The 19,030-nt window shown below is 38.7% G+C and overlaps 2 protein-coding genes across 7 annotated transcripts in view; one reads left to right on the top strand and one right to left on the bottom strand.

Moving 5' to 3' along the window:
* The window catches only part of ELOVL6 (ELOVL fatty acid elongase 6), a 139,825-nt gene that overhangs the window by 4,058 nt on the left and 116,737 nt on the right, over positions 1 to 19,030 (top strand). The window lies entirely within an intron of this gene.
* Positions 1,840 to 2,373, bottom strand: LOC113925011 (60S ribosomal protein L17-like). The gene has a single exon (XM_035726252.1). It carries the CDS (start codon positions 2,278 to 2,280, stop codon positions 1,840 to 1,842), a length of 441 nt encoding a protein of 146 aa, XP_035582145.1. The 5' UTR covers positions 2,281 to 2,373.

Below are 19,030 nucleotides of genomic sequence, written 5' to 3'. Positions count from 1 at the left end.
CCTGTCTGTGATTTTACATTGAAAAGGAAGGCATTTTGTCCCTTAAGGAGACGTCTCACCTTTACCTCTTATGGTCACTAATAGCTGACTTAATTTATAAGTGCTGCTAGCAAGGAAGCGAAATCACATAGTGACTGGTAAGGCAAGGCGACATAAAATTCATTGAGTGAGAAGGGCAGCTGGGCTCTGCCTTCTCTTTCAGCAGCCTGCCAGGTTTGTGCTAACAGCGGTGGATGCTAGTTAGTCGCTCCAGTTGTAATTGTCTGGCCAATGATGATTATCTTCTGATGTCGGCTGACAGGGTGTTCACCAATAGGAAAAGAGGAGGCCTGTGCTGACTGCTGTAACATTATGGCTGTGAGGTGACGTCATCACAGGGCTTGCCTAGAACCTCGTGAAGCCCTCCCCTGTTCCCCTCTGGCATCCTTCACGTATCCAGCCTTTCAATGCTTTGTATATTTTTCTGACTTTCTCCATTCCCCCCACCGAGGTATTTATTGGTTATAAGGCTTTTATTGTTTACATTTTGTGTTCTGTATTTTAGGGTCTATAAGATAGTGTAGGAATTTTTAAGATTAAATACTACCCAAGAAAACCTTTTTATCCGCAAATTTGTTCTAAGACAAAAATTAGAAGAAACACTATTTAAAAGGAATTGTACATTGTTATATGTGAGGCTCAGAAAGTAACATGAGGTACAGTTTCTGTATTTAAGAACATTATAAGCCTGACTTAGTATTTTACTTAAAATATAGCATCATAAGGCATGTCAAACTTTTAAAATGCAGGCAGAGTATTAAGCTGTTTCTCCTGTAGTGACAGTTGTTCTGAATCGATCCCTAAAATCCTTGAAATCTGCTATATTCGTTTATAAGAAAAATGGCTGGAGAATAAGTGCAGTCTGCTCTCATGAAACAGGAAAGGCCAGAGTCTCATTTAATCAGTGCCACTACAAATTTGGTCAGCTATCTAGGAAAATACTATGTCCACATAATACTCATGTTTCTTGCCACTTTGGGGAATCACAGTTCATATTAGTCTTAGGATTGAAAAGTCCTAAGTGAGAGGAATTTAGCATGTCATTCAATAAACTTTAAAGAGCACTGGGTTATTGGCCTAATAGCACTAGGTTAAGAATGAGAAGACTGAGAAAATGTGCAGAGAAGAAAAATATGATCTATGTTATGGTGTTAGAAAATGAAATGTTGTGTGGTAACTATGATCTGAACTTTTATGTATCTTTTTAGAAAAGATGTGTTTTTGTGCAGTCCTTGGTGTTTTAGGATTCCCAGGGATAATGGAAATTATTTTATGATCATATTATCCATCCCTATATTTGCATTAGTTATTAATAGTATATGATGATAAAATTTTTACATAGGGCCTTTTGTTAAATTGAAGGTTGAATTTTGTGAAGAAGGCTTGTTTCTTGTTGCTTTTAATGTTAGATGATGATAATTCTAAAGGTATCAGGATCACATTGTCATTTAACTCCAGTGTCTGAACCCACTCCAGATCTAAGAGTTGCTTTGCATTCTTCTTGAAAGAAGATTCTTTCAAGTTAGACGGTAGAAAAGCTGTGGGGTTGGAGGTGAGGGATGGAGACTTAGAAATACTTAGGAGGGCATAAGATAACCATCTAGTCAGTCTTTAGCCAACAAAGCAAAATGAAGGAGTGTGGCACTATTCAGTTAATTCAAGAATTCATCTTTGCTTCAGTGATCTGGATATTTTAGGTCCAAGTATTTTTTTTTTCTTTTGAGGATACTTGAAATATGTTTAATAATAGATAACCAACATTCTCTTTTTATTCTTATTTGCATTTACCCTATGCGGAATTTACTCCCAGCCCGTAAGTTTTTGTTTCCTCCGTTTCTTCTGAGATATCTTTTTCTTCTGTGCAACCTCCTTTTGTGGTTTAGGAACAACCAGCTCTTTTTCAGTAAGGATCATCTTGGTGTGGCAAGGAGAGCTCATGTATGGGTTAATCCAGCCATGAGCCCTGTAAATTCTGTGCTGCATCTTGGGGACTTTGTTCACCCAGATGTGCTCAATGACCAGAGAGTCTACATCTAAACCCTTAAGTTGAGTATTACTCTCTGCATTTTTAAGCATGTACAGTAAAAATTCAACACTCTTCTTGGGCCACCAGCCCTGTGTCCAGCCCCACTGTTTGGCCTGGGCACACCTACCAACTCCACCATGGTAGCAACAGAATGGCATACACTGCTTCTGCAAGGTGACATCCTTCAGATACTTGGTGGCTTTTTGGATATGCATACCCTTGATGGCCTGGGCAGTTTCACGTGTGTTCTTAAAGTGAACACGCAGATTTGAACCTCTTGATTTGCATGATTTTGTAGGGGTTTCGGGGTCAAGCATTTTCAGAGGTCACCTCAGGCCTCTTAGGGGAAGAGGGGGGTCCAAGTATTTTCTAACATGAATTACGTAAACATCGTCTCAATGATCCACTTAATTTTTCATGTATGGACATAGGTGAGCTGGGCTGCCCTTTCTTAATAGGAACCAGACAACAGTCCACAAACTTGGCCTTAGCTCTTTGCCCCTACCTGTTCTATCTTCTAGTCCCTACCTTCAAGTCTTCCTCCTCCCATTTACTTTCCACTTATCTTTGTTAAAAGAGCACAGGCATTTACGTAGAGAAGTTACCTATGTATACCACAGATGGATATTTCTATTGATAACCCTAGAAAACCTGAATGAAAATATAATGTGGCTTTTTTTAAAGATGTTTTATTTATTTATTTGAGAGAGAGAGCACGAGCAGAGGGAGAAGGAGAAGCAGACTCCCCACCAAGCAGGGAGCCGGATGTGGGACTCGATCCCGGGACCCTGAGATCATGACCTGAGCCGAAGGCAGATGCTTAACTGACTGAGCCACCCAGGCACCCTGAAAATATAACATGGCTTTATTGAAATGTTAAAGTTCATAACTTTATCTGTTTTCAGATTGTGTAAACAGGCAGGTACAAATGTGTAACTTTTGGCATAGTTACTCATAGAACTTAAATAGCATCCCTAATTATATTTAACTACCAATCATTTTATTTTAGACATAGATTAGTTCTTTTAAAAAATTATTGTTTTAGAGTAAAAAATGAATTTGTACTTTTAGGCCTGTTGAGCAAAAACCATTCCAAAGCATTGGGTCGGGTAGGTCATCTAAGTTCAAGCTTACATGTTTATTGTGATTCGTTTCTATACTGAGCACTCAAAATTTTTAGTCTTAAGGTTCTTTATCCTAGTATATTGGAATGACAAATATTTTTAGGAAAGTTCATTCTCTGTGAACTTTCTACAATTTAACTTTAAAGCCTGTCTGCACCCCCCCACCCCCCCCCCGCCAAATGTACAAGTGAAAAAGATTTACACTTACCTTTGCTGAGATGGATAAGACCTGCTGATTACAAGCAATTTTGCTGGATGGACACTCATATAGTTTTCTAACAATTTTATTTCCTCCAGGGGTACCTGGGTGGCTCAGCAGGTTAAGTGCCTGCCTTCGACTCAGATCATGATCCCAGGGTCCTGGGATCGAGTCCCACGTTGGGCTCCCTGCTCAGTGGGGAGTTCACTTCTCCTCTCCCTCTGCCTGCCACTCTGCCTACTTGTGCTTGCTGTCTCTCTGTATCAAATAAATAAATAAAATCTTTAACAAAAATTTATTTCCTCCACATTTTCATATTTTAGTATTTTTCTTTCTAAAAATTTTATAGCTAATTGCAATATGATTAGGGGAATATCATTGACAATGTATTTTGGGCTGGGGGATCTCACTGTTTTTATTTAGGTTTATGATCACATACTTTCAGTGAAATAGGTATAACCCCATTTCTTAAGGATACATTTCAAATGTTTTAGTTCAGCCCTTAACTTTATTAACACCCATCCTTGGAGCTAGTGTTTTGTTTGGTTTTGTTTCTTTAATTGATCCTTTGAGTTCTGAGGCTGAATTTTTTAATTGACTTTTGAATTCATTAACTCTTAATAGATAGTATACATCATTCTTTGAAGATTATGAAAAAAACCCATGAAATGCATGTTTATTATATATTTTTGTTAGGAGAGGTGCAGGCATTTACCTAGAAAAGTACACATGTATACATAAAGACATTAAAGTGACCTTCAAAAAATGAAAACCGATACCCCATTATAGACCATGTGTTTTTTATTTCTTGCTATTCAAAGAGCATCTTACTGAACTGGATATACTTCTAAAATTTGCTGCAAAACAGGTCCCAATTTAATTGATTTTTGTCAATTTTTCATGGAGCCAAACGCAGGGCTTCAACCCAGAACCCCGAGATCAACACCTCAACTGACTGAGCCACCCAGGCGCCCCTTGACTTTTGTCAGTGGTTTTTAAAACTGGTTAAATAATTTGATTTTAAGATTTTATTTTATTTTTCTTATTTGACAGAGAGAGCACAAACAGGGGTAGTGGCAGGTAGAGGGAGAGGGAGAAGCAGAAGCAGGCTCCCCACTGAGCAGGGAGCCCTATGTGAGACTTGATCCCAGGACCCTGAGATCATGACCTGAGCTGAAGACAGCCGCTTAACCAACTGAGCCACCCAGGTGCCCCAATAATTTGATTTTAATAAATATTTTAAAACCACAAAAATTATACGTTTAATTAATTGGATTTATCCCGATCAGTACTTGGATTTATCCTGATGATTAATAAATTTAAAAAATCTTCAATATAGTTAATATTGGCTGAAACCTTCAAGTTTTTTTGTTTTGTTTTTGTTTTTGCCTTGTAAGCCCAGTTGTTCCTTCTATTCGAAAGGTGGTGTTAGTAAAATGTAAAAGCTTTTAAGATACTTGGCCCACTCTAACTGGGGTAATTGACTCATTCAGGTGTAGTGAGTTCAGTGGAATTGAATGCTTTGAAGTTGAGAATTTTATGATCTTGTTTTAGGAGGCTCAGTAGAGAAATAGGGGCTAGTTGAAAAGGTTTACTCCTGAAACTTTTTTTTTTTTAAATGTGTGAGATTTCTCTTAAAGTCTTTGGGTGCGTTAAGCATTTAAAAGCTGGACTAGCAGTGGTTATCATTACAATAAAAGGGAAGGAAGCTCAATAAAGGGACTGTAAATATCAATGTCTATGGTTTCTTCTCAGTTTTATGACTTTTTGGCAGACTTAAAGATCTTTAAAAGTGGGGTAGATTTTCTTTATTTTAGAGTAATGATACTAATAGTTGGTACATAATTGTTTACTGATTGCAGGCATTCTTTTTTATTTTTTTTAAGATTTTATTTATTTATTTGAGAGAGAGCATGAGCAGGAGGGGAGGCAGAGGGAGGAGCAGGCTCCCCACTGAGCAGGGAGCCCTCATTTGAATAGGAATAAATACTCAATCAACAATGCACTCGAACAATTGCAGCATTGTAAACACTGAAGGAACTTGTGATTTTAGTCAAGGATCTCCCAAGTGCTTCTAAGAAATTTTCACTAAGGGATCCTGAACACGTCCGGCCAGGATCTCTACGAAAAACACCTATAAACGTTGTAGTGAACATTAAACTAGATAGATACATAAGCACCTTAATCTTTAAGAAATATTTCCTGAATATTATGTGTTCATCTATCAACACTTTCAGAAGTGGGGAACACCACGTCACCTTTAATGTTGCTTCTCTCATAAACAATTCCAGTTTTGTCGCAAGCGATGACATGCAGATTCGGAACCTTTCTTATAAAGCATGCTTTCTGTTTGCTTCTCTTCCACGAGCCTCATACGTTCAACCTGGTTCTGGAACCCCAGGAATTTGTATCCACCTGGCACTGCCTGTACCCGGTTTTCCTCCCAGTAAACCTCCAGGCAGGTTTTAGTAGCTAGGGTAAATAGTCACCCACTGTTGACAGAAGGGAAAAAAAAAGATGTGTGGGTTGAGGATGTCCCTATTCTTTGAGGTCTGTTCCTGCAGTGCGAAGAACTAAAGTGTACTTTTATTTGTTCTGTTTATGAGTTTTAAATTCTTTATCTCGTTCTACAGAAAGAAATATTATAGGCAAAGACATGAAAGCATTAGAAAATGTAAGGATACGGGAATAAAACATCTTTAATTCTTATCCAGAGGCATCCGCTGTTCTTTTGCCACATTTCCTTCAGCCTTGTTTCCAAGTTTTTGATATACTTTAGATCATTCAGTGCATACCATTGACAGATTGAGTTCCTTATTACGTGCTGGGGACTGCACTCGGCGCCTTACATTTAATACATCATCTCATTACAACTTTTATGTTTCTTATTTCCCTCTTTACATTATAAACATACCACTAAAACCTCTCCAGAAGTATATTTTCCATATATTTTATTGTTTGGTATTTTTTGGACCTAAATTAATTTAGGTAACCATTGCCTTACTGTTGAACATGTTAAGTGTCTAAGATTTTGCTATTAGAACTAGTCCTCTGATTATCATTGTATATTAATTTTTTACTTATCTGATAATTTCCTTTGTATAAATATAAATTATAGCATGCAGGGGAATTACCTCTTTTTTTTTTTAAGATTTTATTTATCTGACGGAGACACAGCGAGAGAGGGAACACAAGCAGGGGGAGTGGGAGAGGGAGAAGCAGGCTCTCCGCGGAGCAGGGAGCCTGACGCAGGGCTCGGAGCCTGACGTGGGGCTCGATCCCAGGACCCTGTGATCATGACCTGAGCCGAAGGCAGATGCTTAACGACTGAGCCACCCAGGCGCGCCGGGGAATTACCTCTTTTAAGGTTTATAATATTTATAGCTTGGTTGATGTCTAGAAAAGAAGAACCAATTTGCACTCCAGCAAGGAAGGACAGTTTTCATATCCTTCTTAGCACTGAAGATGATCACATTTTAAAAAACTTTGATAGGGCGCCTGGGTGGCTCAGTGGGTTAAGCGGCTGCCTTCAGCTCAGATCATGATCCTGGGGTCCTGGTATGGAGGCCCCGTGTCAGGCTCCCTGCTCAGCAGGGAGTCTGCTTCTCCCTCTGCCTCTGCTGCTCCCCCTGCTTGTGCACTCTCTCTCTTTCTCTCTCTCTCAAAATAAATAAAATCTTTTAAAAAATAAAAAATAAAAATCTTTGATAAGTTCATGCAAAATGGGATCTCCCATTGCTTTAATTTATATTTATTTGTTTTCTACTGAGATCCAAACAATATATTTGGGTTTATTTTCCATTTGCTTTTGTTTAAGTTCTCTCTACTGACCTTTCCTACTTAGCTGTTATTTGCTTACACTTGGGATATATTAAGGATATTTGCTTTTGTCCAGCATGACAACTTTGCCGTGAATAATTTCTTCTCTAGAGTGACTTCTAGCAACTAGTTTAATATATGAAATAGAAATGTAGTTTCCATCACCCTCTGAATTAAGGGAAACAACTGTGCTTGTCTCTTTATAAATAACCTGTAAGTCAACAGCCCCAGGGAGGAAAGGAGAGAGGAGAGAAAGCCTGGAGACTGGGCTTCAGTGTGGAGAGAGAGGGAGTTGTCTCTTGGACTTCCTGCAAATTTTTAGTGGAATCTACTTTAGCAGGTTGTGAGAATTAGACAATTTATTATACATTAAGTCCTTAGAACAGTGTCTAGGACTGTATATAATTTTTATTATACCTTTATTGTTGTCTGTACCATATATTCTATGGCATCAAAAGGAAAAAGGAGGAATCATAATTAAGTTCCTGTAGAACTGAAGTAACCCCAAATGGCTGTGCAGTCAGTTCTCCAAATATGACACAAAGGCCCATTACGCAGGAGCCATGACCAACAGATAGGCATTGAGGGGAAAAAACAAGAAAAAGAAAAAGTATGACATTCGACTTTGCTGTCAAGAAATCTATAATTTGCAAGATCCCAACAAGAGAACATTGTTAATGTAAATGTGGTTTAAAAAAGAGTGTGGGGCCAAACTCTACCATGAACGTTTGGAGCATTTTCAGAAGCTATGCTTTATCTTTCATCACATGTAACAAATGGTGTGAAATCGAGGCATTCCTGGGAATAGATGCTGATTACTAATTTATTTCCTATAAAACACCTGAGATTATCTCATTTAATAATTTATTCAGCAAGAGTGTGATAGTGTCTCTATTGTGTTACATACACTAAAGGTAAAATCACTATATCCATAAGTGAAACGATAATGGCTGAAAATTTTGGAGTTATGAACTTCCGAGTTTGTGCTTCAAAGTAAGGCTTTGGTCATTGCTCAAAGATATGTATATATATATGTGTGTGTGTATATATATGTATATATATATATTTAATTTCAATGAAAGAAGCATGGCTGTGTGGTTTCTTAGTTTCTTAGGGAGCATCACACATCGGTTTTCTCTTATGTACCGGAATCACGGTGAGCTTGTAGTGGGGAAACTAAAGTGGAGTCCTTTCTTTAAGGTTCCCAATTTTCTCATTCTTGAGACAAGGAAGTCCATTCGGGGTTCCCAGGGGATGGGGGAGCTTTTCGTCCACATGCTTATTCCTTCCTCTCTTAGCTCCTGTTGGAGGTCCTTGAGAGCACATGACTGCCTGTTGACCCTCAAGCTGGACCTAGGCATTCGGAGGATCCTTATCCTCTCCCTTGGTTTTGAGATGTATGTTCTTCCCATTGTTCCCAGACTAGAAGCCACTTCAAGGACGCATCCTTGAGAGAGTACTGTGTTATAGAGACCATCTGGACTATATACGGGACTGAGCCCCGTGAAGGCCTTTGTAGCAACTCTTTAAGATTCCGGCGGGCAGGTGTAGAGATCAGCTCGTGTTGTGGTCTCTGAAGACAAACCCTGTATGTAAATTCCCTTGCTTATTAAAACTGCCACGTACAAGTCTGGCCTCTTCCTTCAGTCTCCATGCACAGGGGACCAGTTTCGAATTTCACCTGGAGAACTTCTGAGGTTACAAACCCACAGCTCCCCATCCAGGCCTGGAGTTTGCATGGCAGTGGGCAGCTTGCACCCCTCTTTATGATGGCAGCATAGGTGAAGTGTGCCATGCCATTAGAGGTGTTTTATATCTAATCTCTAAGCTAATAAATACTTAAGTTGTAAGTGGACTGTCCCCCTAGGCCCATATCAACTGTAGAGAAATTCTTCTTTCAGACCTAGTGTTGTAGATACTTGGAATTTGTGGTTTTAACAGTAGCAGTTGTAACATGGAAAATGACCCAAAGGTCCAGGAAATGAAGCATTTTTAAAAATTTTTCTGAGGTCAAATTTGAGAAGCATTTATTTGTCAGAGCAGTTATGCTGGACTTTCTCTTATTGTCCTTTAGGTAGGAATTTTCATGAAGTGTAGAAATTCTGCACTCATGAAAAACGGCCCCACGAAGGGGTATAACACTTAGTACTGACGTGAAAGTAGGAGATGAGTAAGAGGTCTAGGGACATCGTGATGCTTAATCAGAAAACACAGATAGTTTCATGGAATTTTCTACATTATAGGAGTGTGCTTCAAACTTTTTGCTCATATCCTTCTAAAAGAAGTTTCAAAATCTATGTACTGCCTGACACATTTAAATTTTTTCATTATAAGCTGAATTAATTTCTTAACAGAGATAGAATAAATAAGATGAGGATTAGCTAGTTAAAATAAATATTTAATGATGTGCAGACAGATTTACCTACTTTATTGAATAATGCACAGTGAATCTGAAATTCCATAAACATTTTTATCAATGCTTTTATTCAATCGATGGCTTCAAAAAACATGTCACATTCCACAATAAAAGAATCAATGGCACTAATCTATATGGCTTCTGTTCGTTAAGAATTCAGAACATCTCAATGTATCTTAAACTATGTTATCTTGACTTCAGAGAAGATAATAGATAGAATTTCCATGTGTGTTGTGTTCATTAGGACTACTTTCCTAACAGGATAAAGCAGTTTCTTTTTTAACTTGGTCGTCTACTATCAGAACCTGAGGACTTTCTTAAGAAGCCGCCTTCCACTGGGGGTGGCTCCGATTGTTGAAGGCTGTTCTACATATTGACCTGAAAGTTGTGTCCCTCCGTTATTCCTCCATTAGTCCTAGTGCGGACTCTACCTGTATTTCATTCCCACTTCCACATGCCCATCGTGTATGCATTTGAAAATTGCTATTACGCCCTCTCTAGGCTTTCTTTTCTAAGCCATTTCTCGTATATTATTTGCAGCCCAGTGGTAATCCACATGGACACATCTAAAAAATAAAAAATTAGGACCCCCCCCCCATGCTTTTGGTTTGGACAATTCAATGTGACCGACTAGGAAACTGCTAATAAATTTTGTAAAGCTTGGTACATATATATTAAAATGAGCAAGTCTGCATTAGAGAATAATGGTGGGGGAGGAGGGAATTATAATTTTAATCTACTGGAAGGCCAGCCTTGTGGTCCTTTGGAACATTACAAACCTCCTATTGTACATATGACATTCTGGAAATTTTAAGGACTCTTATCAGAGAACCACCAGGGTTATCTTGAGTTATAGTGGTTTTCAATTACTGCTCATGCATTCGCATTTGCAGAAATCCTTTTTTGAACCTGTATGTTGCGATTGCTGATACTGTATGTGGTGACATCATTTTGGTTGGTACTTGGTTCTTCTCTAGTTCTTTGTAATTATTGAGTTCTTTTTCTACTGATGAGGGTAGTTTGGGGTAAAAAAAAAAATCAAGAACCGTGCTGTGTCCTTGAACAGGACCTAAAACAGGTATTTTGGCGAGACTCATTTAGAGGAGGTGGTTTCTCTTCAGAATACACACGAGCAGGCTTCTTGTCAGAGATTCAGAATGAGTATGTCAGTATGAGTATGGAGGTGCCCAGGTGCCGTGAAAAGTATTCCCAGGTAATTGTTAGACTTGCCTTAGCGAGTACTGCTCTGTATGATGCTGATTCCATCATACATTTTTGGGGTTTGTCTTCTCAGACCATTGATTTCACAGACTGAACTTCCCATCTGCCCTACTTCCTTTGTTGCCTGCTTCGGGACAGGATATCACTTTTTTCGACACCCTTGTCTCCCTCCCCTTCCTCCTCACCGCTAATTCATAAGTCCTGCGTGATCTGGCCCTCAGTTCATTTCTTTTGGCTCATGGCCATTGCCACTGTTCTCCTTCAAGGCCCCCACCTTGCTTTTTGTCTCCTCACTCACTTTCCTCCCTCTATTGTCTCCCTAGTCTTTCAGCACGAAGTCACAGATCCCATTCTGTCGCTCCTGCCCTACAAGCTCCTGCCCTACAAACCTCCGGTGGTTCCCCACTGTCTGTATGACAAGTCCAAATTGTTTTGGTTGGTTTGAAAGGTCATTTAAAATCTGGCTCCAAAGCACCTTCCTAGTGTTATCTATTGAAGTAGCCCTCAACCCAGGCTCTCTATTCAAATGCAAATTAAAAATCCTTTTCCCTCCCCACCCATCAAAATCCACTGGGTCTTCCTTTGTGGTTTGCAGGCACTCCTTGACTCATCAATTGATGAGTATTTTTTTCTTCTAGCTTTGAAATCGGTGCCTTTCACAGAATTTGGCACCTAGTTGCACTCTATGTGTGTTAAATGGACAAATACATATTTGTATGGATACTCATTCACTTTCATTCATTCACTTTCATATGTATCTGATTTATCATCCAGTACACTTTATATTGTCCTTAAGTGAATCATGGGACACTGTCCAGTGCCTTATTGAAACAATAATAAACATACGTATTCTCTTCTTCTAATTTTATTTTTAAGAGGAAAAGGTATTAATTTATCATGACTAATTTTTAGTGGAACTGTGCTTATTGTTGGGGATTATTAGTTCTTTCCTAGACACTCAAACCATCTAATCAGAAAGAAGTCAAAAGACTTACCTACAATGAGGGGTGGGTAGGCCTGTATGCACAAGGAACAAAGATCAGGAAGAAAATAATACCCAAATGGCAAAAGATAGTTGTATCAAGATGGTAAAATGGTAGTTATTTCTCCTTTTGCTCTTCTAGTTTTCTATAATCTTTTTTCTGTCATATTCTGAGTATGTGTGGGTGGTGTGATTATGCATGTGGTCTTACTTTTCCATTTTTTTTGCACTAACTATAACGTATTTACTGTTTTTATAATAAAAGTTGCATTTTACAATGGTGTATTTGATATCAGGTAACAAACACTTTTTTTAAACTAATGCATTTTTAAATAAACACTTAAAAAGGCAACATAGTTAAACAGAAACACAGTTTGTGGACATTGAACTGCACAATCTTCCTTCAGTAAATTTTCTCAGATTAAGGTAGAGATGAGCCATACTATTGATGTTACAATAAATTTCTTCTACTTTCTCCAACTGTAAATTATACAGTTTGATTATTTTTTAGTAGGAAGGGGTTGTCCATCTTTAAGCGGGGCGGGGTGCTGGGGAGCAGAGATAAAAGACATTAATTTGACTTTAACATTACAACTTTTATACATGGGCTTCCGGAATGTTACCTAATAGGGCAAAATTTCCCCAGGGACAAGAGTCATCTAATTTAATAGAGATAAAAGATTAAACATAAACCTGTCCCTAGAGAGAAAAAAATGAATAGGATAATTGGCTCAGGGACCTTGTGGCATCTGGAACAGATGCTGTACACATACCTGGAATTCATCATTAACAAATACTTCCAGAATTGCAGAATGCCTGGAAAGATCGTATCTCCTTTGAAGGAGCTGGAAGGATTTTGTTTTTCTCTGAAATGAAGGGTTAGTCCGGAGGCCATGCTGTGTAGATCCAGAGAACCTGGCGTGTCTTTATCTGGTGCGAAGTCCCAGGGATGAGGTTAAGAAGAGGGTGACAGAGCTTTTTTACAGGACTGCTTTGTAGAGATCCTATCAGTCTTGGGCATGGCTTTAAACTCTTGCTTCTTCTGGACTTCCTCTTAGAAAAAGATGGGGGATCTCCATTTGAATACAGGAAAAGTAGTATTTTGTTTTGTTTTTATGTTACCAGTGTTTAGGAAGAGCTGCCATTCCATGTTAGTCTTTTCCTCTCCATTGTCTCAGCCAGCAAACAGAAGGCACAGGAGAGAGGAAAGGGAGGTTGGAGGAGAATGGTTCCAAATCATATGGGATACAGTTTTTAAAGATCTCTGTAAATGATCTGATGATCTTTTGGTCCTATCATTTCTGTAAATTTAGAAAAAGTTCTGCTCTTAAGCTATAGACAACTTAAGTATTCTTTCTGGATGAAAAAAAAAAACAAAAACCAACAATAGGTAGAAATGTCCTAGAGGAGGAAAAAAGAATATTAAGTACTAAGGAAAATATTGGATATTTACTATGTTTCAGGTTTATTAGACTTGATTATTTTTAAGAATGTTATTTCCTCAAAAGATATTTTTTCTTGCAGTAAATTTAAAAATTTAATCTACTAAACATTTGTAACTTTCTTTTTGTCACCTAAGAAGAAAATGTATATTTATCTCCTTTCAGGTAATTTTTTTTTTAAGGAAGTCTTCTCCTACTATAGAAATTTATTTTTTAAAAATTTTGAAAACCACCCCCAGATAAAGCATACATAGTTTCATATTCTAGAGCAACGTGCTTATATCAGCCTAATATCCAAATTACAATTTACTAAGCATAAAATGTTCTGACTAGCACAATCTCTGTGGATATGTAGATGCAGTTCCTGCCAGGAGAGAGTAAGGGCTATATGATTGTATTTGACTTTTTAAAACATTAAAACAAAATTTTTCACATTACACACTTTTTTTTAAAAGATTATTTATTTATTTATTTGACAGAGCCAGAGAGTACAGGCAAGGGGGAAGGGTAGAGAGAGAGGCAGACTCCCCACTGAGCAGGGAGCCCGATGCGATGCGGGGCTCAATCCCAGGACCCTGGGATCATGACCTGAGCCCAAGGCAGGCGCTTAACCGATTGAGCCACCCAGGTGGCCCTCACATTATACACTTTTGGTGAACTTAAACATTCAGACAAATTTTTGCATACTGTACATGCTTGATAAATATTTACATTTATTTTGAAAATAAGCTTTAATTTTAATGCTGTATAATACGAACATTGTGGTGATTTAAAAAGTAAACCTCTACTAATTATTGGGCTTTTTTTTTTTAATTGAACAAATGTTGATACTAATCTCTTCTTTAGTTCTGCTGTGACAAGTAAGAAGTGGTCAGTGCACTGTAACTGATGGCTAGGCTCAGATGGTGGATGTTATTTCATGTGAGTAATTCAGGCAAACCAGACAGCTGTTTTTCAGAACTGGCATTGCCTAGATGAAATAATATTCACAGTGGAAAACTACACGAAACAAAGTGGGAAAAAAAAAAAAAGATTACCATGGTTTTGAGAATTCTATCATGGCTAAAGAATCGCATGGGTGGCCTTAGAGATCTAAGAGTTCATCATCTGACTTACTTTCTGTGGATATTTCTTCCCCACAAAGCAGTTGGTGTCCGGAGGTCCCTTTTTTTCTCAGGGATGTTGGAGGGACGAGGTGTCAGGGCTGAGAAGCCGGTAAATTGTGCTTGTCCTCCCTTCCCACAGTGGAGGACAGAAAATGACAAAACGTGGTGCAACTGGATGCCCCTTCCAGGATTAAATTTCACTTAGTGGAAAGAATACATAGGCTCTTTCTTCCATTTATAATTTGTCATATGTAGATGGGCTGTAATAGATTGAAGCTGTTTTCCTTAGGTAGCTACAGTATAACAGCTCCGACTGTCTTTTTTTATATGCAAAGTCTAGGATATTTGGAATATAGTAGCTTTCCCAGAGTATCCTATAAATTATGTTTTCATTGATCTGGGGCCAGACCATCAATAGCTCGCCAATTGTCTTTAGAAGTCAGCTTAAATTGGGCTTCTGGGTGGCTCAGTTGGTTAAGCGTCTGCCTTCGGCTCAGGTCATAATCCCAGGGTCCTGGGATGGAGCCCCACGTCTCTGGGCTCCCTGCTCCGCTGGGAGCCTGCTTCTGCTTCTCCCTCTACCCCTCCCCCCTGCTTGTGCACGTGCTCTCTCTCTTTTCTCTGTTAAATGAATAAAAATTTTTTTAAAAAAAGAAGTTAGCTTAAATTGTTTTTCATGTGAAGATGAACGGTAACACTTGTTTTCTCATGAGTTCAGCTGAGTTTAAAGGTTTACTGTTTCTACTGTCCTTCCTGAAATTGATGTATATATTGTTTTGCTTTATCAATTTAATTGTATGCACACAGAGGCCTAGAATTATGGAGATATACTTAGGACCTTTATTTTTTTCCTGACAATTTTACTTATGTAGAGAGTATTAGGATTTGTTTTGATAATCAAAGACATGTACTGTCACAGAAATATTTTGTAAAAGCAATGAACTTCGCTCAGTTGTAGTTTCTTCTTTCAGTGGTTAGGCCTGGAGCAAGTAAGTTTTAAATAACATTGTAGAAAATTTAAGAAACCACAGATAAGCAAGAATAAGAAAATAAATGTTACCTTGAGATAAACACTAACATTTTGGTGCAAATCTTTTTAAAACTCTTTCTTTCTGTCCATTTCTGTTTTTCTTTTTAACAAAAATATTATCATAGAGCTCATACCATATTTTTCTGTAACCTGACTTTTTTTTCTTAATATAGAATGGACATTATTCCATGTTGTTAAATACTTCCCTCACCTAATTGTAATTGAGAGAATTATGTTTCTTTATTGTGATGTTCCAGTTAACATGTGAAAAGCTTGAGGAAACACATGCCACTCTTTTTAATCAGTGTATTATTTTTTGTCATTTTTAGAAGGAAAAAGGAAGCTAGGTAGCTTTATTTTTTTTTTAAGATTTTATTTATTTATTTGGGGGGGTAGAGAGGCGCGCACGTGCACAAGCGGGGTGAGGAGCAGAGGGAGAAGCAGACTCCCTGATAAGCAGGGAGCCAGATGCACGACTCCATCTCGGGACTCTGGTATCATGACCTGAGCCAAAGGCAGATGCTTAACCGGCTGAGCCACCCAGGCGTCCCAAAAGTTCGTAGCTTTAAAAGAGGAAAAGTAAACACTGAATAATATTATTAAGATGCTTTTAACTTTGGCCAGTAGAATAAAAGCATAATACATTTCAGATTATATCCTTCCACAGATTATGTCCTCTTTGGGCAATGCTCATCAGTTTGCTATGCAAAATATACCCACCAACCAAGGAATTGTGTTGAGATGCTTTCAAACTCTAACAGCATAATTAACTGTGGCTTAAAACATAAAACATTTAACTATTTCATATAAGAGGAAGTCTGATTGGAAGCCTCTGCAGTTGTTTAGTGGTTTAATAATGCATCAGTGGTCCAGGTTCTATCTGAGTTTTTGTCTTGCCATCCTTAATGTATCAGCAGTGTTTTTGTGGTCACAGGATGGCTGCCATTTCACCAAGCATCTGTCCTCACTACAGCTTTCTAAGCAAAAGGGAAGGGGCAGCAGCAAAGTGCCTTCTTTCAGTTCTCTTCTTTGATAAGGAGAAGCCTCCGAGACAACTTGCTCTTAATAAGCTTATATAAGGATTGGCTTCTATTGCTATAACGACATCTCATTGGCCAGGCCTGGGTCACGTGCTTCACTCTTGGCCATTCACTGGCAAAGAGGACTGTGATGGTTTTGCCCACCCTTTAGACTGTTGACAAAGAGACTAATGCCTCGAGGTGCTCATTCCAGTCTTGATTTGTCTCAGGGCTGGGCACATGGCCTTCCAAACAATATCAGGTTAAGTTTTCTGTTAGCAAAGGAGAAAACTGGGTTGGCTGTTACAGTATCCTCCCCCATGCTAGTACAAGAACTTCAATCTAATAAGACAGAAAAGATTTAAGGCTTTAATAAAACTCATTTTGGTACTTTTTACATGACTTCTCACAAACAGAATGGTCTTATTAAAAAGTGGACACATTGGGGGCGCCTGGGTGGCTCAGTCTTTAAGCGTCTGCCTTCGGCTCAGGTCATGATCCCAGGGTCCTGGGATCCAGACCTGCATCGGGCTCCCTGCTCCGCGGGAAGCCTGCTTCTCCCTCTCCCACTCCCCCTGCTTGTGTTCCCTCTCTCACTATGTCTCTCTCTGTCAAATAAATAAATAAAATCTTAAAAAAAAAAAAGTGGACACATTGGGACGCCTGGGTGGCTCAGTCGGTTGAGTGTGAATCTTGATTTCTGCTCAGGTTGTGATCTCAGGGTCGTGAGATCGAGCCCCCCACCCCGACCCTGCCCGTGTCAGGCTTAATGCTCAGTTCGGAGTCTGCTTGAGATGCTCTCTCTCCCTCTCCCTCACCCTCTGCCCCTCACCCCAGCTCGTGCTCTCACCCTCTAAATAAACAAACAAAAAAATAAATAAATAAAATCTTAAAAAAAAGCAGACACATTGACTTATTCATGGTGATATTAAATGTAAATTATCATGTGAATTACTCCTTGATCTCTAAAGATAAAGATTAAAATACTAATCTTCTAATGGAAGTATAAGAATAATTCCCTAAGTACCAACAAATGAATAGTTCTCCATGTTACTTGACATGTCAGAGTCTTGAAACTTGACCCAACATTGACAAAGTACTGGGATCATTGATATCAGCATGTGTCAGTCAACTTTAGTTACTCAGTATGTAAACTCAACGCAGATCTTACCTGAACATTCAAAGCAAGGCAATGCTTTGGAGACAGTTGTTAGTGTCTCTGTTGGATCAAATAGAATGTACTAGTTAATAGTAACATCGTACAGAGAGATGATACAGTCTGACTCTAGGGCCAGACCACCTGGGCTTGAATCCTTCCTTATTCAGCCACTTAGTAGCTCTATAGTGGTGAGAAGTTATATATCTTCTCTAAACCTTAGTATCCTTATTTTTAAAATGTGTAATACTGGGGCGCCTGCGTGGCTCAGTCGATAAGTGTCTGCCTTCGCCTCAGGTCATAATCCCAGAGCCCCACATCGGGCTCCCTGCTCCGAAGCGGGAAGCCTGCTTCTCCCTCTCCCACTCCCCCTGCTTGTGTTCTTTCTCTTGCTGTGTCTCTCTCTGTCAAATAAATAAATAAAATCTTTAAAATAAATAAATAAAGTTAAATGTGTAATATTGATCCGATAGAGTTGTTGCATTGATTAAATGAATTAATGTATATAAAGCATTCACTAACAATAAATACGTTTTAGTTATGCTGTTATCATTGAATGTTAAATGTGTCAGTATTTAACATTTTACACAGTACATTCACATGATTTCATGGTCCCCTTGCTGCAACCCCAAGATTTAGGAATTTTCATCCCCATGCAAGAACAATATACTTTTATGGCCCAATCATGTATGAGCCCAACAATGATTATTTCTTTTTAGTTTGTTAATTATAAATTTTACTTAAAGTATAAGCAGAAATTACAATATACGTGGAATATACACATTCTTAGATTATATGGTCCATAAGGTCACATTAGAAGTACAGAGAAGGGAAAGGAATGACTGGTTAATAGACAACAAGTATCCTAGAAGTTAATTTTACTCAGTAGAAATAATGATGTTCATTTACTGCATTGAATTTTGGGGATTGACCTAAATGCATGGATATGCTAGCTCTAGGGTGAAAGAGTAAAAATATAGGTAAAGATCGTGGTATGTTATGTGATAGTTTCCTGTGCTTTAAATCTATCCTATGCCTGTAGATTTTACACCTGTGACTGCTGATAGGTCTAATACAGGGAAAGCAGATCCAGTCTGGTGAACATGTGTTGACACTAGAAATACTCAGTTCAGAGCAGGAGGGAACTGAACGTCAACAGAAAACTCTCACTAAGTCCAATCTGATTCAATAGGGCCACAGGCAGAAAGAGATACCATCTGAACTCTTAATTTTTTCTTTTGATTCATATTCAAGAGGAATAGCATTCTTCATTATGAAGATATGTGTTTAAAATGGCTGAATGGGGGGGGGCGCCTGGGTGGCTCAGTTGGTTATATGTCTGCCTTTGGCTTAGGTCATAATCCCGGGGTCCTGGGATGGAGCCCCACATTGGGCTCCTTGCTCAGCAGGAGCCTGCTTCTCCCTCTGCCTGCCGCTCCCCCTGCGCTCTC

Source organism: Zalophus californianus, chromosome 2 (genome assembly GCF_009762305.2).
Source record: "Zalophus californianus isolate mZalCal1 chromosome 2, mZalCal1.pri.v2, whole genome shotgun sequence".
NCBI lineage: Eukaryota > Metazoa > Chordata > Mammalia > Carnivora > Otariidae > Zalophus > Zalophus californianus.
Note: the sequence above shows the minus strand (reverse complement) of the source record. Positions and strands in the feature narration are given on the sequence as shown.

Excerpts from the sequence above, each read along its gene's own strand:
- LOC113925011 (XM_035726252.1), bottom strand. The coding sequence starts at position 2,280 with ATGCATATCCAAAAAGCCACCAAGTATCTGAAGGATGTCACCTTGCAG.